Source organism: Rhinolophus sinicus, linkage group LG06 (genome assembly GCF_036562045.2).
Source record: "Rhinolophus sinicus isolate RSC01 linkage group LG06, ASM3656204v1, whole genome shotgun sequence".
In the NCBI taxonomy this organism is placed as follows: domain Eukaryota; kingdom Metazoa; phylum Chordata; class Mammalia; order Chiroptera; family Rhinolophidae; genus Rhinolophus; species Rhinolophus sinicus.
In genome coordinates this window covers 32,466,649-32,493,968 of record NC_133756.1, presented here as the reverse complement: position 1 = coordinate 32,493,968, position 27,320 = coordinate 32,466,649, and the positions used below count along the sequence as shown (strand labels likewise).

Genomic DNA, 27,320 nt, shown 5'->3' with positions numbered 1-27,320 from the left:
GTGCATGCTGGATTTTTCTTCATCCCCTTTCTGAACCAACCAGTTAGAAAAGTAAGACAGAACTAGATAGAGTCAGAAGGTCTGCATGCGAGACACTTCCCCAACCCCCAAGTAATTTCCCCTTTCCAAGCTTCAGTTTCCTCGTCCCTCATCATTTTAGGGTTTGGAGGATGAACTTGATCAGTGCTTCTCAAGCTTTTTGGTCCTGGACATTTTTTATTTATTTAACAATAAAACGTTAGTTCTTTTTAAAATTTTTCAATGAAGTGTAATAGACATACTGAAAAGTGATCAATTGTGCATTGAGCTCAACACATTTTCACAAACTGAATGTACCTAAAACACCAGCAGCCAGATCAAAAAACAGAAGAACATTATCAGCATTAGAGTCGGGAAACAGCTCTGAAAAGACTGAAAAACAAGTGCAAATTTTGTTTGTTTGATTTAAAAAAAAAAAATCGGGGGGTAACATGAAAAACTTTTCCACAGTTGGGTAATGTACCAGTCACCTACCTGGTCACCCTTCCATTTTATGTCATTGTGGGGACAGAGCCCCAGAAAGCAGTTTCCAGGCTCTCGGCCTCACGTGGAGGAGTGCTGGCTCGGGTAGTAGATGGCCGTCAGCTGTGGCTGATTGGCCGTCAGCTGTGGCCAGTTAGCCAATTGGCCGCTAATATAACTGCTGCGGCTACGAAGGAGAGCCGAGGGGAGCCAAGGAGAGTGGAGGAGAGTGAGAGAGAGTCGTCGGTGGGTTGCAGACAAAACGGACAGCAGGTCGCATGTCCAGTGAACCCAGCCTCCAGTGAGACCGTAGTGGTATGACTCCCCTACCTATGGCTCCGTGGGTGTTCCTTTTTGGCCTCACCATATCCTGCGTTATGTGGGGAGCGGGACCAGAGACCCTGCAGGCTGCCCCGCACGACAAATGGCGCAGCGAGCAGGGTCTCCCGCACGACAAATGGCGCAGCGAGCAGGGTATGGCGCCGGCCAAGGCTCTCCGAGGGATGGTAGAGCAGTTTGTGCGTGTGAAAACGCAGTCTCAGGAAGCCCATGAGGAGCCGCGCCAGAGAGGGGGAGCACAGTCTGCCTGGGAGAGACGTGACCCCTCGGTGAATTGGTGGTCCTCTCGAGCCTCCGGATGGCATGCCACCCTGTTGGCCATAGCAGGCATTACCGGCTTTTTGGTGGGCTGCTGCTGTAGGCTCCGAGGGCTGTGGACATCTTACATCGAGGCCTCCACCCACTCAGACACCTGGCACGGTGAGCAAGATTCCGACCAGGTAGGAATGGCGTCTGACTCTGGGCAGGAGGATGTATGGCCCCCACACAAGGATGTTGAAAAAAATACCTTCTCGTTCATGGTAAAAGGTTGGGGGAAAGCTATGGTATTAAGTGTTCTAGAACTTTTCGTAACTCAACCATTCAAATTATTTCGCAAATTTTAGAATAATAGTAAACTTGGGAAATGAGTTAACAATTCCAAATTCCAAAAAACACAAAAGTATTAAACATTTCGATGGAGGGCAAGACTCAGAAAAATGAACGTCTTTTACTACACATATTCTCTGGAACAAAGCAACATAAATTTGTAAGCATGTCAGAGAAAATACGGGAAAAGAAGACACTAGCAAGCTTCGAATAAGCAATTAGCTAGAAATCAACTATATACACCCTTTATTGTGTATATAAGATGTTTAAAATGTCACCGGTATCTGAGTTTACTGCTCTGCTGTTTTAATTTGTTAATATAGTCCACATTAAAAAAAAAACACACACAAAAAAAACACTGTCTTATTCAACTTCCAGTTATAATAGAGTGGATTGTAGCAAACCAACAGTTGTGCTGAGGGCAATTAGAAAAGCCAGATAAAATACCAAAACATCTGTTTGAAGTAATAATAGACCTAACTGATTCGTCAGGATTTGAGGAGCCAGGTCTTAGAGAGATGAGAGAGGCTCACTGAGGTAAGCCTATCTTTCTGAAAGCCCATTTTTCTCCCGTAGGTTATTTGCCAATTCTTGGCATGGGGCAAGAAGTTGAGAAGCCAGGCAGAGGGCAGCTGCTAAGAGACAGAATTTTAGACACTCTTACAGGGCTGCAAAGACAAAAAGTGGAGCTCAGGACTCGAAAGGCACATCCTAGAGTAGGTCAGAGAAGTGAGTCTGCTATGCGCTTTCTCCTTGAAGTGTTGCTAACTGAGCTGGACAGGGTACCGGGCTCACAAGCCAAGGAGAAAGGAGATGGAAAAGAAGAAGGAGCATTTTGCAGAGCAGAGTTTTCAGCAAACTCGGAATCTAGAAAGACAGAAATTGGACTTCAGGATCTGCCATGGGAAACCTCAGACTCTCAGTCAGTACCCCTGGGGGCCTAGGATTAGGGAAACCCAAAAGCAAGCCAAACCTTAAAAGTCTGCAGAATGGCCTTATTGACACAGTGTCTGATCAGACTTTAGTGATCTCCTTTCTTCTGTGGCAGAGAATAAGGTAAACTCTCAGGAGGGAGATGACATCATCCAGAGGATTTTCACACACAATGTTGGACATTTAATAAAAGATTGCCAGGCATATGAAGAAAGGGGACCAAGAAAAAAAACAGAAAACATCAATAGACTGACAAGTGACTCTGGCTGTCATTATTAAACATGGCCGTTAAAATGACTGTGGTTAATATATTTGAAGAAATAACTGACAAGATGGAATACCTATTTTTAAAATAATCTAATACAAATTCTAGAACTGCAAAATACAAAATGAAACCAAGAAATTAACAGATTGTGTGATAATAAATTAGGAACAGCAAAGAGAGCTGGTGAGCCCTAAGATAGCAAAAAAATAAACTGAAAAAGAGAAAAAAGGACTAAAAGTACAGAAAATAAAGTAAAGAATATGTGGGGCAGTGTAAAAGTTCTCTACCCACAGTAAAAGTAAGCTAGAAATCAATAGCAAAAAAGATAACAAGAAATTCCCCAACTGCTTAGATATTAAGAAGTACATTTCTATATAACAGAGTATATATAAAAAAAAGAAATCACAATGGAAATTATAGAATATTTTAACTAAATGATAACAAAATTTGCAGGATGTAGCTAAAGCTATGCTTAGAAGAAAATTTACAGCCTTAAATGAAAATATTTGTTAAAAAACAAAACTGAAAATCAGATATAGGCTTCCACTTCAAAAAACTAGAAAAAATTTCAGAAAATTAGAACCAAAGAGTATAAAAGTAGGAACTAAAGAAATAAAAAATACGTAATATTTTTAAAAAAACACAAAAAATGACCAAGTCAAAAAAAGCTAGCTGTTTACAAAGGTTAATAAAATTAAGAAAACTTTGGCAATATACAAAGAAAAAAGTGAAAGTTAACAGTATAAAATGTCACATTAGGAATAGAAAATAGGGACAAGACCACACAACCTACAGATATTAAAAAGATCCTAAGAGGATATAAAGAAAACCTTATGCCAATAAATATGAAAATTCAGATGAAATGAACAAATTCCTGGAAAAACACAGCTTACTAAGACACACAAAAAAAGGAAATTAGAATAAATCTATACCTACTAAAATAAATGAATCCATATTTTAAAACCTTCCCACAACAAAATTTCCAAGCCCAAATAGTTTCACCAGCATATTATTCCAGACATTTAAAGAATAATTCCAATCTTACAAAACTCTTCTGGGGAATAGAAAAAGAAGAAATGCTTCCTTGTTCTGTAAGTTCAGCAAAACCTTGATATCAAAACCTGACAAAGGCATCACAACAATAAAAAATTACAGGTTAATATCTCTCATGAACAAAGATAGTCTGCAAGAAAATACTAGCAAGTCAACATGTTACAACTAAGTTGAGCTTATTCCAGAAATGCAATGTTGGTTTAACAGTCAAAATTCAATGTAATTCATCATATGAACAGAATAAAATAGAACAAATGATCGTCGCAATATAGATAAACATTTGGTAAAACTCAGCACCAATTCATGATTCAAAAACTTAGCACGGTAGGAATAGATAACTTTCTTAATCCAATAAAAAGTATCTATATAAATCTTACATCAAATATTGTACTTAATGGTGAAAGATGGATAGCTTTCCCTGAGATGAGAAACAAAGTAAGAATACTCACAGTCACCATTTCTATTCAATGTTGTGAGAGAAATCTTATTACAGTAAGGCAAGGTTTAAAAAGTATAAGGATTTGAAAGGGAGACATAAAACTGACAGTATTCACAGAAAACTAACTGCCTACACAGTAAACTCCCCAAAAATCAAAACACAATTAAAATCAGTAAAAGAATTCAGCAAAGTCACTGAAATAAGGTCAACAAAGGAAATCAACTATATTTCTATATCCTAGCAACAATTAGAAAATGAAATTTTAAAGTGCCAGTACAGTAGCCTAAAAAGATAATTACCAGACAAAATGTTTCAGAAGATTTACAACCCCAACACCTGTAATTTGTGTTCAGCTCAATCTCATCGTTGTAGATAGTTCTAATGTTTTTAAGGAACCAAAAATATAGAATTGAATATGCAATCTCCAAAAGTTTTAATGTTGGCTCAAATTCTTTTAAAATATTAAGAAAGCCAAAATGAAGTCCTTTTATATACTCTCAGCAATACAAATATACGTAAATATAAAAAACATTTTTTGTAGTTCCCTGTTTAGTATCTCAAAATGAAATTCAAAGATAAAATAAGCTACCTGACACAAAATTAAACAAAAAGATAAATAAGGGACCAACTACAATGTAAAAAATGAAAGTTACTTATAATAAAACAATATGGATTTCAATATGTAAATGATCAAGCAGGATTGTACTGAGGTCATAATAAAGTAGTCAGATGTGTGTACCTGTATGTAGATTGAATGAGACAAGTGCATTGTATTGGAGTCTCTAATACAAGTGGTGTCGCTTTGGGTTCTGAACAAAATAAACTACAATCTTCCCTCAATTTACATAGCATTTTTAATCCTGGGAATTTCAGTGTATATGTAAAACCAATTTATGTTCTATGCTCGGAAAAGTATAGAGGGTTTTCACTTACCTCTTCAGCAAAACATCTGAAAGTTGCACAAGACACGGGGTAATTTATCATGGGACAGAACAGTCCAAAACAATGCAGTACATCTAGCTTTTCTGGTTTCTGCCCAGTGAACACTTCTAGAGCCCCTCATGTATTTCCAGTGTGTCCTGCAGGAAGCAGGATCATGCCCATTTGAGAACCACTGGCATAGCAAGCTGCAAGCCCAGCTTTATCACAGGCTAGTCCTGAAATCCGAAAAATCACCCCACCACTTAAATATGAAAATTCAGATGAAATGAACAAATTCCTGGAAAAACACAGCTTACTAAGACACACAAAAAAAGGAAATTAGAATAAATCTATACCTACTAAAATAAATGAATCCATATTTTAAAACCTTCCCACAACAAAATTTCCAAGCCCAAATAGTTTCACCAGCATATTATTCCAGACATTTAAAGAATAATTCCAATCTTACAAAACTCTTCTGGGGAATAGAAAAAGAAGAAATGCTTCCTTGTTCTGTAAGTTCAGCAAAACCTTGATATCAAAACCTGGCAAAGGCATCACAACAATAAAAAATTACAGGTTAATATCTCTCATGGACAAAGATAGTCTGCAAGAAAATACTAGCAAGTCAACATGTTACAACTAAGTTGAGCTTATTCCAGAAATGCAATGTTGGTTTAACAGTCAAAATTCAATGTAATTCATCATATGAACAGAATAAAATAGAACAAATGATCGTCGCAATATAGACAAACATTTGGTAAAACTCAGCACCAATTCATGATTCAAAAATTTAGCACAGTAGGAATAGATAACTTTCTTAATCCAATAAAAAGTATCTATATAAATCTTACATCAAATATTGTACTTAATGGTGAAAGATGGATAGCTTTCCCTGAGATGAGAAACAAAGTAAGAATACTCACAGTCACCGTTTCTATTCAATGTTGTGAGAGAAATCTTATTACAGTAAGGCAAGGTTTAAAAAGTATAAGGATTTGAAAGGGAGACATAAAACTGACAGTATTCACAGAAAACTAACTGCCTACACAGTAAACTCCCCAAAAATCAAAACACAATTAAAATCAGTAAAAGAATTCAGCAAAGTCACTGAAATAAGGTCAACAAAGGAAATCAACTATATTTCTATATCCTAGCAACAATTAGAAAATGAAATTTTAAAGTGCCAGTACAGTAGCCTAAAAAAATAATTACCAGACAAAATGTTTTAGAAGATTTACAACCCCAACACCTGCAATTTATGTTCAGCTCAATCTCATCGTTGTAGATAGTTCTAATGTTTTTAAGGAACCAGAAATATAGAATTGAATATGCAATCTCCAAAAGTTTTAATGTTGGCTCAAATTCTTTTAAAATATTAAGAAAGCCAAAATGAAGTCCTTTTATATACTCTCAGCAATACAAATATACGTAAATATAAAAAACATTTTTTGTAGTTCCCTGTTTAGTATCTCAAAATGAAATTCAAAGATAAAATAAGCTACCTGACACAAAATTAAACAAAAAGATAAATAAGGGACCAACTACAATGTAAAAAATGAAAGTTACTTATAATAAAACAATATGGATTTCAATATGTAAATGATCAAGCAGGATTGTACTGAGGTCATAATAAAGTAGTCAGATGTGTGTACCTGTATGTAGATTGAATGAGACAAGTGCATTGTATTGGAGTCTCTAATACAAGTGGTGTCGCTTTGGGTTCTGAACAAAATAAACTACAATCTTCCCTCAATTTACATAGCATTTTTAATCCTGGGAATTTCAGTGTATATGTAAAACCAATTTATGTTCTATGCTCGGAAAAATATAGAGGGTTTTCACTTACCTCTTCAGCAAAACATCTGAAAGTTGCACAAGACACGGGGTAATTTATCATGGGACAGAACAGTCCAGAACAATGCAGTACATCTAGCTTTTCTGGTTTCTGCCCAGTGAACACTTCTAGAGCCCCTCGTGTATTTCCAGTGTGTCCTGCAGGAAGCAGGACCATGCCCATTTGAGAACCACTGGCATAGCAAGCTGCAAGCCCAGCTTTATCACAGGCTAGCCCTGAAATCCGAAAAATCACCCCACCACTTACAGATCACCCCACCACTTACAGATCGCCCCAGTCAAAATACCATTTCTTCAATCCACCCAGTCAAAAGAAGCAACAACAAAAGTCCTGGAAAGAATTTGAGTTCTCTAAAAGTATCACAGTAGTCATGATGATTAAGAAAAAGCACAACATTTTTAGATTTCCTTACACTTATTTTATTTTGACTTACAGACTGGGGGGATGGACGCCAGAGTCCCTTTAATACTTAGGACCTAAAAGTCTATACCTGACTATATTCTAACTCCCAATCAGATTCTTTAATAAATTTTAATACAAAATCAAATTCTTTCAGGAACCACTAGCATAGACCAATGCTCTAATCCTAGTTTTACATTAAAATATGTTATGCATAACTTCATTTGCTCACAAAATGTCATGTTTGCTATTTTGAGATGAAATATAGAAAAAATAACAGAAAAGCTGAAAAGAGACCTATTTGCCCTGAACTCCTGTAGAAAAAAAAATTTCCACCTAAATTTCCACCCAGGTGTGGAGACACTCCTGTCCTTTGATATCTCTGCTTCTAAAACCTTGTTGCATAAACACTCAGAGAATTTACTAAATAAAAGGAAAATCTGGAGCTGAACTTAAGAGTTAAAAATGTCTACTTTTCAAATAAACACTATCTAGAAAATCAGTCAAAAGCCATCATTTTCTAAGGTTCACATTTCCCTTTTATAGTAAGCAAATTAATTCTAATAATAAACGATATTGAAAATGTTACTAAAAACTGCAATTTGCCATGCCACTTATTCTCAAGCTCTTGCCTATCATGTGAATGAATGGATTAGGAGGTAAAATGACCTGGGTTTGAATCTTGGCTCTGCCACTTATTAGCTATGTATCCCTGTACAAAATTCTTAAACCATTTCTTTACATGTAAAATACTCCCTATCTTGCAGTGTTGTGACAATATGTAAAGCCCCTGCAGACAGCTTTACACATACTAATAGTTGTTCATTAAATAGGAGCTAGGGTTGTTATTATTATAATTAGCTATCATGTTTGCCAATACCTACTTATTAATTCAGTCAACTATTTTTTTCTCAGTTGCCTCATACATTTTTTTTTTCTGGCTTGCAAAGCATTTTGAGATATGCTGGTTAAATGTTATACAATGTCTCTTGTATTTAAAAGCTTCACCAGACTGCCTTAAGACAAGATATACCAGTAATAGGGAAAAGAAAGAAAAGCATTTATTAAACCACAATTCACTATTTACTGAACACTGGTCATATGATGGTAGCTTATAAAAATTCAGTTTCTCCTACTAACATCCTGAGTATTTATTTGCCCCTGTCAACCTCTTTAAATTTTACCTGGCTCTTTTTCAGTCTTTGCAAGGAGAGTTGACTTCCAAACAATTCACAACATTTTAATAGTCTTCTGTGGTACTTCTCAAAGACTCTAATTTTTAGTGTACACGTATTCAAAGACTCTAATTTTTAGTGTACACATATTCAAATAGATCTTATGGTCTGGTTACCATGGTTACACCTCTTCAACATGCACACACGTACCCCCCCCACCTTACACACCCCCAACGTCATGTAGCATACTCCATCTCTCTCAACATTTAACTACTTCCCAGCCCTGAAAGGATTCTTTGATCTGTAAGAAATTAGCTTGGAAGGAACTTCGAAGAAATACAATAATGTATAACCTATTTGGGGTCTAAACCTTTGAAAATCTGAAAAAAACTATTGATATTCTCCTTATAAACAAAAATGGACATGCATATAAAACAGCATTTCAGGCTTGTTGAAAACCAAATTACTGAAGCTATGATTTATTTCCGTGTTCCTCAAACTCTTTTGACTAGAATTCACAGTGAGAAATAGTAACTGACAGCAATACAGCCCATACCTACCTACAAAAACAAATACCCGAAACAGAAATTCAGGCAACAGTATTTATCCTCACCATGTGCAATGGCTTCTGACATTTTCTATTCAATTTTATTTTTTTAAATGTTGCTTGAGACTCACTAAATGGGTTTCTTACCACCACAATCTGAAGAACAGTGATCTAGTCTTAACATTTCTCCATTTTCGAGATAAGGAAACTGAAATCTAAAGAAATGAAATCCTAAGTCACTAATGAGTTTCTGGCAGAACAAGCTAGAACCTACCTATTCTGACTCCCAACCAAAGGCTCTTTCCAAAACAAAGTGAAACAAAAATTCTAAACACCACTCCCCTCAAAAAAGCAGCTGGAGATTTGAAGCTTAAAACATGCTGATACACTGAGAAACTAGGAGTGTTTCCATTCCAAACTACAGTGAATATTAACCTGAACCTGAACCTCCAATTCAGGCAGTTTTATCTTTCTCGAAATTGTGCCCCTGGCCTAGCATGACATGGCATATAAGCACATTTTTTTTCTTCCCAGAAACCTCTTCTCCAGCCACTAAAAACAACACAGGAAAAGTCAACACTGTCCTCGATTTCATTTAAAATACTTTGAATATACACACAGGTTTTATTTGTCCACCGGAGGCTGGCGTAGAAACAGCAGTGGATAAGCCCTCTTTCCACTTACCAGGCCCATGCATAGCTGTTTTCTTCCCTGCTAAGGCTACTTAATTGAAATTTAAACATCAAAACCACAGAGATCAGTATGTCAATATGAATGATCTAGAACCTATTAGATGTTAATACTATCAACCCCAGCTACCCTGGCCCCTTTTAAAGCCTCAATTATAGCCAGTGGGGTAGCTTAAGAACCTTCATTACAAAGAGCTTGGTAGATGGAAATACCAGTCTCTCCACTGGCATCAGGCTGTATGTGGTTTATTTGGTTTTCCTTTTTTTTCTTTTTTCTTTTTTTTAATGTGGAATAAAAATTCAAATCATTGCCCATTACAATGTGGGAATCATAAACAGCAAGAGTGAGTGGCTGAGACTGGTCTGTAGAAGCCGCCCCCCCCCCCCCCCCCGCCCCCCCCCGTGGCGCACAGATAGGAGGCGGCTTGGGGCTTGCGTTGTTGCACGGATCACCCAAACAAGTTAACTCGGGCGCAAGTAACCTGCCCGGGCGCTACGTGCCAGACTCCACCTGCGCACCCAAGCCCGGGTGCCCAAGGGCAAAGTGCTGGGCCCTCCTTACGCAGAGCACACGGACAAGACAGGGTAGGGTGCAAACTGATGCGCAGTGCCTCCCGGGTGAGAACAGTAAAATCCTGCGGGGGATGGGGGGGGAAGGGGAGCAGGCAAACCCTAAAATTAGCTCTCAGCAAGCAGCTGCGGGGCACTAAGGAGCGGAGATGGCGCCCTCTGCCCTGGTGGCCACCCGGGAGTTTTCCCCGGGAGCCTGACCCCCGACTGCGCCTTCCTCCAGTAACCGGACCAGGAGCTGGACCAGCACACGGGAAGGGCTCCCTCCTGGAAATAGGATCTGGGAACACGTGTAGCCTGCTGAGACCGTGGGCTCTATCGCTCCTCCCCCAACTGCGGCAGAAAATTTAAAGAGCCTCGGAATTTAAAACCCCAGAATACTCCAGGATCCTTGTGGTTGAACTTAAAATTTGGTTGGCTCATTTTCAGGAGCCCTTTCCTTTCCTGGGTTTTCATTTAAATCCGTTTCGCTCCTCCACCCTCCAAAGGAATTAAGAGTGATGGCGGGCGGGAGAGGGAGGGAGAGTGTTAATATATCAGGGATCTAGGGGGTGGAGGCTTGGCAGAATGGGCGGGGGGAACTTTACATCCGAATATTTCTCTGCAAGATAAACAGTTCTGAAGGTCAGTGACGGCTCCCCACTGAGTCCTCCTCAAAAGATTAATGTCCATTAGGGGATTCTCAGTCAAGGCTTTTCTTGAGAACCCTAACTGTGTAAATCCGAAGTATTTCAGCTATTCCAATTCCAATAATGCATTGAAAACGTAACATATTAGTTAACTATTGTGAACACTCCCAACATAAAATTACTAAAATCCTGGTAGCTATCATAAGGAAATCTGTGAAATAGAAAGATGTGTTACCCAGCGAAGAGTAAATGAAGAATGCAAAAATATGGTTATGTTTCGTAGCACAAAAATGGAAAATTGAATGATACAATATTTGGAAACCAGAAGCCAGTCATTTTAAAAAAAAAAAAAGTCAGGTTTATTATATAACTAGAATTTTTAAATCCTATGTGACAGTAATCCTAAATCGGTCATTAATACAAGCTAAACATGCCTGTCCAGCACCATCTCCTCCCTTGCACCTTTTAGCCTCCCTCTGCAGTCAGCCCCTTACCTTTATTTTCAGAATCTTTCATTCTCTCCTTCCTCCCTTTGCTGCAAATGAGCAGGAAAGTCCGGCTGATTCTGCAACCCTGACTTTTGATTTGTCATTCACAGTCAGTCAGCGGTCTTGGGGCGAAGCCCCCTCAACGGAGATGCACCGGGGCTCTGAGAATTGCATGCAAGTCAGTGTGCGGGGTTATAATTTTGCTTATGCTGGAGCAGAAAGGATGTGGGGATGAAGGCAGACGTAAACACAAATTCCAAAACACGGCCTGGAACTGGATCTGGAGCTTAGGCATGACTTTCCTTCCTTTAGGTCAGAGAACCGACTGTATAGCACCTCCTTGTCTCTGGAGAGATTTGGTTCCAGTTGAAAGGGGAATGTCTCTGCCATGCACCAGGCTTATTTTCAAATGGAGACTTAACTTTGGAGGGGGATTATAAGAACCCTGTGCTTTGTTTCCTCTTACATATTCATTCATTTATTCATTCAACAAACATTTGTTTTACCTCTCTGTGGCCAAGGCTCTATGCTAAGTACTGGGGATACAACAGTGAAGGGGACCATCCTTCAGTCCTCAGGATGCTCAAAGACGGTTACAATACAGAGGCATAAAGTACAATACAATGACCTGTGATTGCTGCATGGACACAGGCCATGAACCCATTTCATCCAGGTGTAAGCTGATACTCAAGGAGGCTTTAATGACTGGTTTTAAGCCACTGAGTGGCTGATCCAGAAATGGGTATGAAGCAACCAGACCATGAGACCCCTCTGTTAGAGGAGAAGCAAGATTCAAGTAAATCTTTCAATCATCTAATTCAAGCTTACTTTCAATCACTACTCAGCTCAGATTCCTTCTTCCCTGCCTACCTCCCTTCTTTCCTCCCTTCCTTCCTCATATGGTATTTCTACCAGGCACTATTCCACTTGTTAAGGATTCAGGAATGCAGAAAACAGACCAAGCCCCTGCTCTCACGGCTATTACATACATACTCCCTGGTGGGAATATTCAGACAATCAACAAATATAAACCTATAATAAATGTCAGTGAATGCTGTGAAGAAAAATGAAGCATGGTTGTGAGATAACAGAGGTGCATTTTAGATAGAGTGGCCAGGGGAGATGTTTATTTTATGGAAAATTGGCCAGGATCATCCCAGTCCCTTCCAAACATCTTTACTCCCAAGTTGTTTTTTAAGCTTGGAATTCTCACAAACTCCTCTCCTCCAAGTGCACTCACCGATGATTGGTGTTTATCCCCCCATTAGACTGATGGGTAAACTGATATCCAAAAAGATTCACTGACCCAATCCAGCACCTCACTAAGTTGGGAGAAGACTAACACCTACCTATTGCTCTCATGCCCAGAAAATGCTGGGTTAAATGCATTATTGACATGGAAAATTTGCTGGAGTAAGAGTTGAGACAAGAGGATTGAAGACCTATCTCTACCACAATTAATTGAGTGGTGTAAGGCGAGTGACTTAGCCTCTCTGGTACCAGTTTCCTCATCTGTAAAGTGGGGCTAATCACACCTGCCCTGTGTATATACTGGGCTGTTCAGAAGATCAAAGGGAAGCACAGATGCAGTACTTTGTAAACTAAGCACTGTATAAACGTGAGGTACAATCACCAACATGCTTGGGCACTTAAGAGAACTAATTGCTAGTGTTCATGGGCTCGGTCCTCCAGCCCAACAGTCAAACAGCTGTCGAGTGAAAGCTGTCATGGCCACTAGGGGGTCCTGGAGTTGACTTCTAGCTGCCACAATTTAAAGTCCCTGAGATTTGAGGGAAATTTTAAGTCTTGGTTTTTGCTCCCCTCTTTCCTTGGAAGTGGATAATACCTTTCTGTTCCTCTTGGACAATGTCAGACCAATGAGGAAAATCTGCCTTCATTCAGCGGCTACCAAATGAACCATGTTAACTCATAAATCACCTGAAAGAAACAGGCCCCTCTGTTTCCAAGGACCAAGTCCAAGACAGTCAAAATGTACCTCGTAGGAGCACCTTTAGAGGCTGAGAGGGTAAGGGAAGGAGCAGGTGGTGAGAAGCCACTACTTGTGCACTTTCATTCAATAAATATTCATTGTACCAGGCACTGCTCTGAACACTGCAAATGACACAGTGAACAAAACATTTGCTGTCCTCAAAGAGCTATGGTCTCAGGACAAGAGGGCGCCATATGGTATGTCGATGTACTGAATTAGGCAGAGGAACGCCAAGGCCTGGGTCTGAAGAGTGGGGCAGGGCTCTGAAGCAGGAGAAACTGGGTTCAAACATGGGCTCTGCCATGTACTGGCCCCTAAAGTAAGCTGAGACACGTTCTTGCACCTCTTTAATCTCCATTTTCTGATCTGTAAGATGAAGATAATAATGGTACCCACCTCCTAGAGTTGGGTGAGGCCCAAACAAGTTACTACATGTAAAGTACATAGCACACAGCCTGACACATTAAGTAAGGGCTCTATAAACGCTGTGAAGACTAATATTAGTACCTTGTGACTTGGGTCATGTTCACCCCTTTGTGGCTCAGTTTCCTCATAAAATGCAAAAAATAATAACTAGCCTGTAGGGCTACTGTGAGAATTACACATCAGGAATAATACAAAGCCCTCGACTTAAAGAAGTAGCTCACCCCCTACCAGCCTCGCTCCAGGCCCTTTTTAATCCAGCAAGCTTCCCAGGAAAAAATACCATAAGGCTGGGAGAAGTGAGGAAGTGGGAGAAGGCCTGTCATTTATATTAAAAGAGAAGTAATTTTTATTTAAGAGGGTGGTCACTTTTAAGGGTACCTGCATTTTATCTAAGCTTCAAACAAGAAAAGTTGGAAGAACAGCACGATTGAACTCCATCTTCAAGTATATTTTGCTATATTTCTCTTATTGCATATCTGTTCATCTATCTACCCTTAATTGGTAGTTTATTTTAAAAATTAAGTTGAAAGAGGTTTGAAGACCTCTTCACATAAAAAGAGACTTTACTTTTTTGTCCTGTCACTGTATTTACAGAAGCCCGATAACTCCTAATTCAGTGGCCATTCCAAGCAGTGTCAGATGAATTTTCAGAAGCTTGGTCTTACCCCACAGTAAATCTTAAGGCCATACCCAGTTGAGGGACAAGAATGGACTCAAGCATTGGAGCTTTCCAGGACAAGGCAGTGTCTCTGGCAGACCCCATACTTCAAATAAACTGGTACCATGGACCTTTATAAACCTTTATTAATGGAAATGATGGTTCATCTCAGTAACTGGGTTTAGGGCAAGCTCCAGGCAGGCTCCACTGGCAACCAAGTCCCTTCACAGCTCTGAACAGTCCTTGTCTTGTTAGATGCCACTTCTGAGTCACTAGACTGGTGAGTCATGCCCAGCAAGGGAGGCCATTTTGAGAGCAAAACCAAAGAAAATTTTCAGGAACAATGAGTGGGGCCCTAAATTGAAAGAGAATAAGGCTTTTCATTGTCCTAGCAAAACAAAGAAAAAACACTGCTGTAATATTGTGGGTTAAACTTCCCAGCTGTAAATTTTACTCTGAAGAAAAACTGAGCAAAAAAAAAAAAAGCTTTTCCATTTCCTTAGAAATTTGAGAGTAGAAGAAACTAGGAGGCTATGTCCCAAATGAGGCAGACCTAATGACCTTTCAACCACTAGCCTGGAACCTCTTCAGGCTTAGTCATTGATCCTCAAAACACGTCAGGGTGGGGTAACAGGAGGACAGCTTCACCTCCACACCACATTCAGGCAAGCCAAGACTTCCTCCATCCAGCCAAGACTCTGGTTTGCTCAGAGCATCTAAGTGGCCATAAAAGATGTGAGAACAAAACTGCCTACATGGGGGTGGAGCTTTGGGATTAGGGTCAACGCAGAAGAGGGCAGCATGACTGTAAGAAAACCTTGGCAAATTCTACAGAAGCCAGGCCTCAAGGCAAGAGAATTAATATATGAAGTACTTACTGTGTGCCAGGCAATCTTATCATCATCATCACATATTAATTGAGACCTTATTATTTGCCAACCATCATCTTTTAAAGCAAGAGCTTTCAGAGCACACTGCATGAGTTTGAACTGAATTCCAGCTTACTAGCTGTGGAACTTGGGAGACGTTACTTAACCTCTGTGCTTTTTCTCATTTGTAAAACAGAGATTGTAAAACACAGTTACCGTAAGAAATAAAATTAAAATATGTACAGGTTTAGGACAGTGGCTGGCACATAGTAAGCAGTGCATACATGTTAACTCTTGCCATTCCATCTTTTTAGATGAGAAAAATAAGGCTGAAAGAGACAAGGTGACTTTCCAAAGGAAACATAGCTAAAAAGTAGCAAAATTCCTTCCTGTTATTTACTTCTCACAACAACCCCAAGAGGGAGAAGATATCATTTTCCTTTCACTGATGAGAGCTTGGATGCCCTAGAAGGGTCCAGTAACTTGCTCATGTCACAAGCTAGCAAATGGAAGAGTTCAGATTTAAAGCCCACATCTGCTGACTCCCAAGTCTTGGCAAATCCCATGGGGCCAGTGTTCTCAAACTTTTAGTACAAATCAATTACTGCAGGACTTGTTAAAACACAGATTGCGGAGCCCCACCTCCAGATTTCCTGATTCAGCAGCTCTCTGGGAAGGCCAAGAATTTGTACTGCTAACAAGTTCATGCTGATGTAGCTATTGCTGGTCTAGAGACTGCTCTGGGAGAACTACTGCTGTACAATCATGCACCTGTGTGCAGAATAGGTGGTCGGTAAGAGAAGGAATAGGGCCTAATGACTGTAGGTCGACAAAGGTTTCCGACTCTGGAATTGTCTTTAAGAGCCTAGAAAATACACCTTGTACTTACACAGCCTTTCATATTTATGATCTCACTTGCTCTTTCCAATATCCCTGGGTAGTGATCATTATTTCTATGCAATGTGAGTTTTTAAAGGTATATGGCTAGAAAATGGCAGCGAGGGATGAAACCACAGATCACCTGGCAAGTGTCCCATCCTCTTCTCCAAATAACTTTTCCTGGAAAGCATTCTCTTTGCTTTCCAGGAAAAGTTATTGTGACAGAAACTAACTCCAGTTCCGGTGTCTTCCCAGGGAATATTGCAGTTCTGGAAAGGGCTCTTCACCCCACGAGGATCCGGAGGAGGTCATTTCTAATGGGAGGAAGTCAGGACCTGTTTTCTACCATCACTTCAAGGGCTAAGCCGGCCTACTGTTCACAAAATGTTTCCACCAGCGATTCGCTCCTTTTTCTATAACCTAAAAGCTTTGATATTTCACTAAACTACAGACCTTCAGAAAGGATGGACGCACGTGAGGGGTTAATTTCCACTGGGCACAGCTTGTTCATATTCCCCTTTAGAACCACTTGCGTGGTTAGGTATATTTTTTAAAGTTGTTTGGATATATAAGCCAACAAATGATTAGTATCCAGAATATGTAAAGAACTCCTACAAATGGATAAGAAAAATAATAATAATAAACCATTGCCAAGTTAAAAAAATGGGAAAGGACGTGAACAGGCATTTCAAAGAGGATCACATATATGGTTGATAATTCATGTGAAAAATCTTCAACTTCATTATTCTTCAAGGAAATTCAGTATAAAACAACCATGCAGTACCATTTCACGCCCATCAAATTGGCAAGCCCATCAAATTAAAAAGTCTGACATTACTCAGTATTAGCAAGGAAGTAAGGAATCAGGAATCTCACACATTACTGGTGGGAACTAAGTTAGCTCAAATATACTGAGGTCTACTTAGGCATACGTTTCAAAATTAAAGAAACATACCTTTTAACCCAATTACTGTCCTTCTATGTATTTATCCTATACTTACAGTCACAGGTGCTCAGACTGTAAATTTTAGACTCATTCTCTTTGGAGACATGTCTTTGAATCCTCCTAGAGGATTCATTCATTACAAGCATGTTTAATTGAATAGCTGCTACATTTGGGACACTGTTAGGCTGAAAAGATACCAGGAGTCCCCAGAAGGTATGTTATTTCTCACCTTCAGCCTTCTGGTGGAAAAAAAAAAACGGGTGGGAAAAAGGATATTGATGTGAAGAACCTTCTGGTTGGTCCAGAGAGAGAGCTGCCCTGAAGGAGCTTCCAGCTACGGATTTTTTTCCCGCAGCTCACTTAACTCTCCAGCTCCACAACTTAACCATATTTGGGGTATGACCATATGGTGGAAGATCTGGGCTACTGTTAATAAAAATAATAACTACCACCTTGTACCAGGCATTTTATACGCATTAACTCATTTAATCATCACAGCAACTTTAGGGCACTAGAATGATCATCCTTATTTTACATATGATAGATACATGAGCTTTAGAAAGATTTAACATCCTGCCCAAGATCAGACAGCTTATTAGTATGTCACTAATTAGGGGCAGATTGAAATCAGTCTGTCTGACACCAAAGCATATGATTGTAGATGCCCAAGTGACATTGCCATCCTCATGAAAAATCAGGGTACCTTTAAAAAAAAAAAGTCAAATAAAATTGGAATGTGGATTTCTTTCATTGCATGATATGTACTAATTTTACTTTTCCCCTCCATGAGTATGGATATTGGAACATGTTTACTTTGTGCAGGGAGATGTGGCAGAAAGGATGCTATATGGGTACTCAGACCTAAGTCTGCCACTCACCAGTCATATGACCTCTAGCAAGTCATCTGTCTCTTGTTTCATCTTCCTCATCTGTACATGGGGGAAATAAACACCACCTTCCCTCCCTCCTTCCAGGGGTGCTGTCAAGATCTAAACAAGATCTTGTAGTTGACCTACTTTGTAAACTGTAAAGTATCATATACATAAGACATTCTAATGACCTTACCCCCAGGTTGTACAGGGGAAGGGGAAGTAGAGAAACGCAGTGAGCAACCGAGATACCATCTAAAAAAAAAGAGAGATGTGTGAATTCATGAGCAATGGGTGAACTCAGCGAGAGGAACAGAGAAGAGAGGAGAGCATGGCTGTGTATGCAGTATAGAACGGGTTTTAAAATTTATAAAAGTAGGAAACTTATTCTAACCTAATTTAGTACAATGGAAATACCCATTTATTCCTCTTTGGTAAACATTCACACAACACCTGAAATAACACTAGACATGTAATTATCACTCGAGGAATACTTGTTGCAATTTCCAATCTATTGAACTACTCAGGCAACCTAAAGAAAGGGTGCTCAGCCTTCAGCCCTACTAAGTTTCAGCAAGTTCTTGATGCCAGTGGGGCAGGAATTTAATTGGTGCATTGAGGAAAAGTAATCACACATCTTTTGAAAGCCAGCAAGAGAACAATGCCAAGACACTGAGTCTCTCTAACTACCAACAATAGAAAAGCTTGTTTCTACTGCAATAAATAAATATTTGAAAGATAATTATTGCTGCTCTTTGTCAAATTTATTTTTAGAATGCTATGTGCCAGCAATTTGCAAGTATTAACTCATTAATTCATTTAAGCCTCAAAACAACCCCGTAGTGGGAAAGTGACAACTATATCCATAATAGGGCTCTAGTACAACCTAGCTTCTGCCCTCGATGAGGTCGGCCATTTTAGAAATCAAGGCATGTCCGTCTCTAGTAAGAATCATCAGATGATGGAAATAAATGAAAAGGACAAGATAGGACACACACACAACACACACTCACACACACACAGGCACGCACACAGGTATCTACCAAGTACCAAACCCTGATGCTAAAATGACGCAAATGATAACCTGCCCACATGGAATCTATAATACTGGATGAATAGCAACAAATGCCCTATGAGTGACACGATACTAAAAGAGAGGTTACAGGTGGCAGGAACCCCAGGAAAGGCTTCACAGCGAAGATGGCATTTGCACAAGTCTTGATGGATGCGTAGGAATTGGCCAGGCTGAGAGACGAAGGCATGGCCACTGCAGACAGAGAAGGCAGTGAGCCAGCAGATCATGTCATGTCCCTGCTTAGAACATTTCAATGGCTTCCCAGCCCACTGAGAATAAAACCCAAACTCATCATGGACTAGCCAGACCTTCATCCAGGCCCTGCTTTCTTCACTTTCCCCCTGCTAAGCTCAGGCACACCGGGAACCTGGCCACTTGTTATTCCCTCTGGCAGGAATGCTCTCCCTGGCTCCATGCTGGAGTAACTCTTAATCAGACTTCAGGTCTCATTACACTGCACTGCCTCAGAGCCCTTCCCTGTCCACCTACCCTATAAGCTAGGGCCCCCTGCCTGTGTCCTCTCCCAACGGACTGATTCCTTCTAAGCACACAGAGCAATTCCTCGTGGGGATTTTTACCTGTTTTATATTTGTAACGTCTCTTTCCCCCTCCCAAGGTTCCGTGATTGGAGCCTTGCCTATCTTGTTCACTTCAGGCCCTGGCACACATGGGGGATGGATAAAAATTGTGTAAGGAATGAATGGAGTGAGTCAGTGATTTAACAAATCACTGAGTTAAGGCCCTGGTGAGGGTAGGGTGGAATGTGTTTGGGAAATAGTTTGTAGCTAGAGCTTAGGAAATAACAGGGAGCCACCCCAAACAGATTGGAAAGGGGGTGGGTCTGATGGAGAGGACCTTGAAGGTAGCGTTGGGTCCGGATTCATTCCCCCAAAAGGTACTGCATTGCAGGTGGCTGCCAGGTGTTGGGAGCGGGGAGGGGCGGATGCAACCTGAGTAAGGCTGTGTCTCCGAGGCACCCTGGATTCCTTCTGTCCGGAGCTAAACAGATAGACAGAGGCTTTTGCAGGAAGTAAACAAGTAGCCACCACCTGGCCCACGGGAGATGATGCTCGTGGGGCGGAGGAGTCAGGGGGAGAGGGCACTGTGCCGAGACCGGCCCCTGCACTTGGTCGAGCGGCCCCGGGGGAGCTCAGGGACGGGTCTTGTTCCCGCCGCCAAAGGTCAGAGCGCAGGGTCGCCCAGATCGGGCCGGACTTCCAGGCTGCGTCGCCCCCGCCCGCGGGCCGGAGGCCCGAGAACTCGGCGGGAGAGGCTGCAGTCAGAGACCCGCGCTGGCCGCGCGCGGTAACAGGTCCCCCGGCCGCGCCCACACTCACCCTGCGCCGCCTTGGGAGCCGAGCGCGTCCTCCACAGCCGCCGGGTGGCCTTCCACGGCCGCAGAGAAGAAAACAGCCTCCGGCTCTTCTTGCCGCCTTTCTCAGTTGCTCCCATCTGTGCGCCCACGCCCCTCCCCCGCCGCCGCCCGAGGGTTGCCTCCTGCCTCCCCCGCTGCCGCGCGTCTGCCAGGTGCCGGGCAGTCGCCCGGGTAGACGCGGCTGCCGGGGGCGGAGCTTGTGGCGGAGGAGGTGGGGAAGAGGGGTGAAAGGGGCGGGAGGAGCCGGGAACAGCGGCTCCCGCGGCACCCGCGGGGTGCGGCCCGGCCCAGGCGTGGGCGCTAGCTACTGTGATGGGCTGGCCCGGGAAGCGCTTAGCTCCAGGCAGCTTTCCAGGCGAATGCTTCTGCCATGCGTCCTTCGTGCAGATGTCGTCGATGGAGTGCCCAGGTACTGCTAGGCATCATTAATTAACAGAAAAATCCCAAGGGCTGTGCACTTGATTTTTGTCCCCAAATTACAATGGTAAAATGGAAGTCCAAATGGTTAAGTAATCTGCCCAGAGATCACACAGCTGCTAAATGGTGCCGATTCCCAAAGTCCTGGGCTCCGACTGTATTTTTTCATACCTTGCTACTGCTTCAGAATGATCCACGTTATGTTAGATTTTTTTTTTAAACTGACAGATATTTCTGTTTTCCTCATACAACAGGTTATGAATCACTCATGATTTTTCTTGAGAACTTATTCAACATAGGTTCTACATAGGCATAGAATACACACGTCATTAAACCTCACAGCACCCCTGTGGAATGGGAGGCATTTTCCCATTTTACAGATGAGAAAACTGAAATGGCAGCGCTAAGGCTGTCTCCACTCCCATCATTTTGCTTCTGTCCTAGTTTTGGCCTGTAATTGGGAGAGTCTGAGAGGAAGATCAAAACCAAGATTCCTTAATACTGCCTAGCTGCAATAATAATAGCTAATGTTCATGGGGTGCTTTTCATGTGCCAAATTTTACATACATTACCTTACTTAACTCTCCCAATGATACTCATGGGAGAGAAATTATTACTAGCCACGCTTAATAAACAGGGGAAACTGAGCATCAGAGAGGTCAGGTTACACCTATAAAACCTTAATAAAGGTTATGTGTTAGGCTGAGTCATGAAATTGCCATTTTTGTAGGCACAAACAAATATCATACAAAAGCTTCACCAGATAATCAACATTAAAATCACCAGTGGAGGCAGATGAAAATGGAGTACCTCCAGATGTGTTATGCTGAGACAGACACATCACCTTTGTAATATTTTGGCCAAGAATGCACCACTAATCATCGGGAAATCTAAGATAAACCCAAAATGAGGACTGCACTATTAAAAGTTGGGGGTAGGGGTTATTGTATTCTTCAAAAGTGTCAATGGCATAAAAGATGAAGAAAGGCTGTGGAGATGTTTCAGATTAAAGGAGGGTAAAGAGCCTTGGCAACTAGATGGTATGCCTGACCCTAGATTGGACACCCTGTTTAAAGTGTTTTTAAAAAAGACTTTAAAGGACATTATTGGATTGATTTTCAAAAAAAGTTAAAATATGAATAGGAGATTAGATAAGAGTATTTATCAATGATAAATTTATTGGCATTGATAACTATATTGTGGTTATGTAAGAAAATATCCCTATTTTCAGGGAGTATATGAGGTATTTAGGAATAAAGTTCCATGATACATTTAACCTGGCTTTAAATGGTTTAGTAGAAATAAGTGTGTGTGTGGGGGGGGGGTGTCAAATGATAAAACAAATGCAGCAAAATATAAAGAATAATTGAATCTAAAGATATATGACTATGTTTTGTAGTATTTTTATTTTTGCAACTTTTCTGTAAGTTTGAAGTGTATTCCCAAGTAAAATGATAAACAAAACAACATGTAAGTTCCATTGAAAAAGAAAATAAAGTGGTAAAAATCATTCTACTTGATATTAAGACCTACTTTAAAGCTATAGTTATCAAAACAGTGTGATGTTGGCAGAGGAATAGACACAAAGATCTATGAAACAGAATAAAGAACCCAGAAATAGACCCACATAAACATGCCCAACTGATTTTTGACAAAGGTGTAAAAGCAATCCAATGGAGGAAAGGTAGTTTTTTCAACAAATAGTGCTAGAAGAATTGGATATCCATTGGCCAAAAAATGAACCTCGACCTAAACCTCACAGTTTATACAAAACTCAAGTCAAAATGGATTGCAGACTTAAGTGTAAAAAGTTTTAGGGAAAAAAATGGGAGAAAATCTAGACTCTAGACCGAAGAGTTCATAGACTTATTACCAAAAGCACAATCTATAAGAGGAAAAATCGATAAACTGGACCTTATCAATATTAAATACTTTTGCTCTGTGAAAGACCTTGGTAAGAGGATAAACAGACAAGCTACAGACTGGGCAAAAATACTTGCAAACCACATGTCCAACAAAAGACTAGAATTTATGATATATAAAGAATTCTCAAAACTCAACAATAGAAAAACCAATCCAGTTAGAGAATGTGCAAAAGACATGGACAGATGCTGCACTGAAGGGGATATACAGATGACAAATAGGCACATGAAATGATATTCAGCATCATTAACTATTAAGGAAATACAAATGAAAACCATAATGAAATATCACTACACGCCTATCAGAATGGCTAATATGAAAAATAGTGACAACACCAAAGTGCTGGCGAAGTTGTAGAGGGAGAAACTGCATCACTCATTCATTGCTGATAGAAATGTAAAATGGTACAGCCACTCTGGAAAAGAGTGTAGCAGTTTCTTATAAAACTAAACACTCAACTACTATAAGACCAGCAAATGCACTCTTGAGTACTTATCTCAGAAAAAAATGAAAACTTACGTACACACAAAAAGCTATATACAAGTGTCCATAGCAGCTTTGTTTGTAATAGCCCCAAAGGGAATAACCCAGAGGTCCTTCAATGTGTGAATGGTTAAACAAGCTGTGATACATCCATACTATGGAATACTACTCAGCAATAAACAGTAACAAACTTTTGACACAAGCCACAAATTATATGCATCTCCAGGGAATTACGTTGAATAAAAAAAGCCAATCCCAAAAGTTACATACTATATGATTCCATTTCTATAACATTCTTGAAATGACTACATTATAAAAATAGAGGACAGGTAGCGGTTGCCAGGTTGAGGGGAGATAGGTGTGGCTCTAAAAAGACAACAGAAGGGATCCTGTGATGATGGAATTCTTCTGTATCTTGACTGTATCAATGTCAATCTACTGATTGTGACATTAGACTATAGTTTTGCACCATGTTAACATTATGGAGAAATGGGTACAAGTGTACATGGGATCTTTCTGTATTTTTTTTTTACAACTGCATGTGAATTTATAATTATTTTAAAAATAAAAAAGGTAATGTTTTTAAAAAGTTATATATTATAGTTTCGTATAGTTCACGCCAATGTCAAAAACATGGTTGAGCCAAGATTTAACGTAGACCTACGCCTTCATGGCTACACTAACTTTCTCAAGACCCCTGGCTCACTGTGGGAGGCCGAGGCTCATCTGCCAGGTCTCAGAGAGGAGGCTGGGAGCCCAGGGACCTGGGTCAGTCAGGGAGGGCTAAATCATTCTCCTGTTTAGAATGAGTCCTCCTGTGGTCTAGATAAGTAACACTTGAAAAGTAAGCATAGGACAGCCCTATTTTATTCTTTCTCTAATCCAGAAGAATAGGAAGCTGTCAATATGAAATGAAGAAGGGAGGTGGGAGAGACTGGGAAGAGGGTGGACATGAGAGGTGTCCTCTTTCTCTCTGTCGGCAATAAGTTGCATTTTCTTCTACACCAACCTTCATTCTCCACGGCATCCAGAGTAAAATCTGAAAAATAGGCCCTTAGAAAAAATAATCAAATTAACAAAGCTATTCCACATTCCACCAACAAAAACCCTAAACAAGGGTTGCCCTCTGCTCCTGGCATTGGGTTTAGGACACCTGGAATCTTGTTCTGGTTACACAAACCATCTGTCCCTTTCCCTTCTGGCTCACTATTTTAATTACTACCACCTCCTCCACTCGCAGTAATGGAGGGTATTTAACAAGATGACATAGAAGTGTCCTTCCAGGGTCTCCCACCATGCTTCTCTGTATATCCTGACTCTCACTAACTGGTTTTGGAATACTGCTCAGCGTTAGTAGCCCCAGAGATTCGCCTTTTCTTCCATTGTCCTAATGCGTCCAGTGGATCAGAATAGCTCCTTGGAGGGGCCCACTCGCTCACTGCTTAGGCGTTACTGGTCAGGGCAGGATGAGAGAAACATTCTTTGGCTCGCCCTTTTAGTCCAAACATCATGTGATTTCATGGCACTCCTCCAACCTGGAGCTGTAACAAGGCCAGGAGTCTCTGGCTCCCACAGTCACAGCTCGCTCCAGGCAGATCCCATGGCGCCTTCCCCGCCGTCCCTGGAGTCCATGGGAAAGGAATGTGGCCTGAGAGAAGAGCTTCCACACAAGCAGAAACACCCAACTGCCCCTCAGCACATTCATGAGCACAAGCCACATGGAATTTCTTTTCAAATGTCAAAAACACAAAACAAGCCCACTTATGAGGGCTTAGGAGAAAAACAAAACGGAAAAAAATCCTTGAAGTTCATTCATGTCATCGTGCTAATGAAGCTAGGTCCAGAAATAGGAAACTGACAGTCCTGAAAGTCAGTGGGATACACGCTTCTCCCGTGTGTGTGCATGTGTGTGTGTGTGTGTGTGTGTGTGTGTGTGTGTGTGTGTGGAGAGGGGGCTAATAGAAAAGAACCTAGGATTTTCAGCTGTGCAGAGCTATGTGAATCCCGGCTCTGCCACCTGCTAACTGTGTGATCTTACCAACTTGCCTAACTTCTCTAAGTTTCAGTTCCCCCACCTGTAAAATAGAGATCGTAAATAGTACCTACCTCACAGGGTTGTGATAAGTTTTGCTATTATATGTAAAGCATTGAATAGTTCCAATAAATGGTAGCTTATCATACTATTATATCCATACAGAGATACAGATATGACAGATGTAAAAAATAATGGCACCTTCTTTTGCTATGAAGAAGTGTGTGTGTGTGTGTGTGTGTGTGTGTGTGTGTGTGTGTGTGTGTGTGAAGAGAGAGAAATGGGAAAGTCTTGATTTTGGGGTAAGGTCACACCCTTCAAACTTCATGATATAATTCTGTGTCTCTCCTCTATTATGCCTGAGGGATCCTGTTACCCACCCTCCCTTACAGAGAGTTAGTTCTAGAATATAAACTAAACTTTACAGCCTAAAGGCATCTCGAGTGTGTTTGGAACCAATGGTGTTGTTTTACGTTACGCCGGTGGCAATGCCAATTCGACTATTATTAGTGCAGGGAGCAATTAAGGGCAGTCTCCACTTCAAACTTATGTTTCCATCTGAAGCACTCTAAGTTTACAAGGTTATGATACAGTCACAATGTAAAGAGCAATACCTACCGAAAGCCCCCCAAACAATGACACTTCCTGCCGTGGTATCTAGGGTGAGAGAGCAGAAACTGCTTGACTCAAAATGTTTTCAGGGCTTCTAAGAGATGAGTTTCAATGATCTGTTGCTACACAATAAATCACCCCCAAACTTAATGCTTAAAACAGCAACAATCATTTGTGGGTGAGTGATTTTGCAGGTTAGGCAGGGCTCAGAGGGGACAGCTCATTTCTGTTCCCTGCGATGTCAGCGGGGTTGCTCAGGGCTTAAAGATCCACTGCTGAGGTGGCTCATTCACACAGCTCACAAGATGGTGCTGGCTTCAGCGGGGAGCTCAACCCAGAGCCTCGATTCTTCTCCACATGGTTGCTTGGACTTCCTCACAGTATGGTGGCTGGGTTCCAAAAGGGAGGAAGCGGAAACTGCTAGGCTTCTGAAAGCCTGCGCTCAAAAGTCCCCAAAAAGTACTTCCTCTACATTCTACTGGTCAAATCAGTCACAGGCTCAGCTGTTCAAGGTAAGAGTCATAAGGTTCGCCTCCTAATAGGAAGAGTAACATACACATAAGAGGAGGGCAGATGAATTTGAAATTGTCTTCAGTGGGCTAGCTAGTAGCACAGGCCCCCTCCAGCCAAAGAATAATCCCAACCAGCAGTATGTGGGGTTATGCCCAGAGTCTCATAGTTAGAAAGCAGCAGCATTGTGCTGAGTGAACACTCCTTTTAGAAACTGGCATTCTGCACAAGACCCTCTAAATGGGAGAACAGGCACAGAAAGGGGGGCGATCATTCAAAAGCAAAATGATAACATCACACGTGAAAACAATAGAAAACTTTTTTGAGCACTAACCTTCCTCAAACTAAACCTTCTGCCTCTCTCCCACTGAATGACATGAAAAGAGCACCAGGCTTGGCGTCAATGACCTGGATTGAGTCTAGTTTACTTGCCATGTTAATTAATGTGCTTGCACAAAAATCACTTAATTATCTTTCCTGATCTGTAAATCGGGAATAATATTTGCCTTACCCTGTTTACTACAGGGCGATTCCAGATCCCTGGAATGCGGGGAGATTCCAACAAAAGCACACGTGAAAGTACTCTGTTGACAATAATCCAATAAACTACAAGTACTTTATTAATAAATGAGGCACTGGCTTTTTAAAAATTATTTTTTTCGGTTACAGTTGACATTCAATATTATTTTATATTAGTTTCAGGTGTACAGCATAGTGGTTAGACGTTTGTATAATTATTGCAGGATGCACTGACTTTTAAGATCTCAGAACTTCAAAGGGAACAAAACCCCTGGACTTCACTTTCTGCCAAATTTGTGCCTGAAGCCAGCTGGTGGGGACGATGGGGGTGGATTCGATCCAT

At 40.9% G+C, this 27,320-nt stretch overlaps 1 protein-coding gene across 4 annotated transcripts in view; it reads right to left on the bottom strand.

The window, feature by feature from the left end:
• Positions 1-20,768, bottom strand: part of DNAJC6 (DnaJ heat shock protein family (Hsp40) member C6) — a 131,332-nt gene extending 110,564 nt beyond the window's left edge. Inside the window, exon 1 of one of the 4 annotated variants that reach the window (XM_019731705.2) lies at positions 20,444-20,768. In XM_019731705.2, coding sequence (XP_019587264.2) covers positions 20,444-20,558 — 115 coding nt within the window. In that variant the 5' untranslated portion in view covers positions 20,559-20,768. Of the gene's footprint in view, positions 1-11,400; positions 11,617-20,443 lie in introns of those variants that run through there. The other 3 variants (XM_019731704.2, XM_074334864.1, XM_019731709.2) reach the window with 3 other exon arrangements.
• Positions 20,769-27,320: the final 6,552 nt, after the last annotated feature.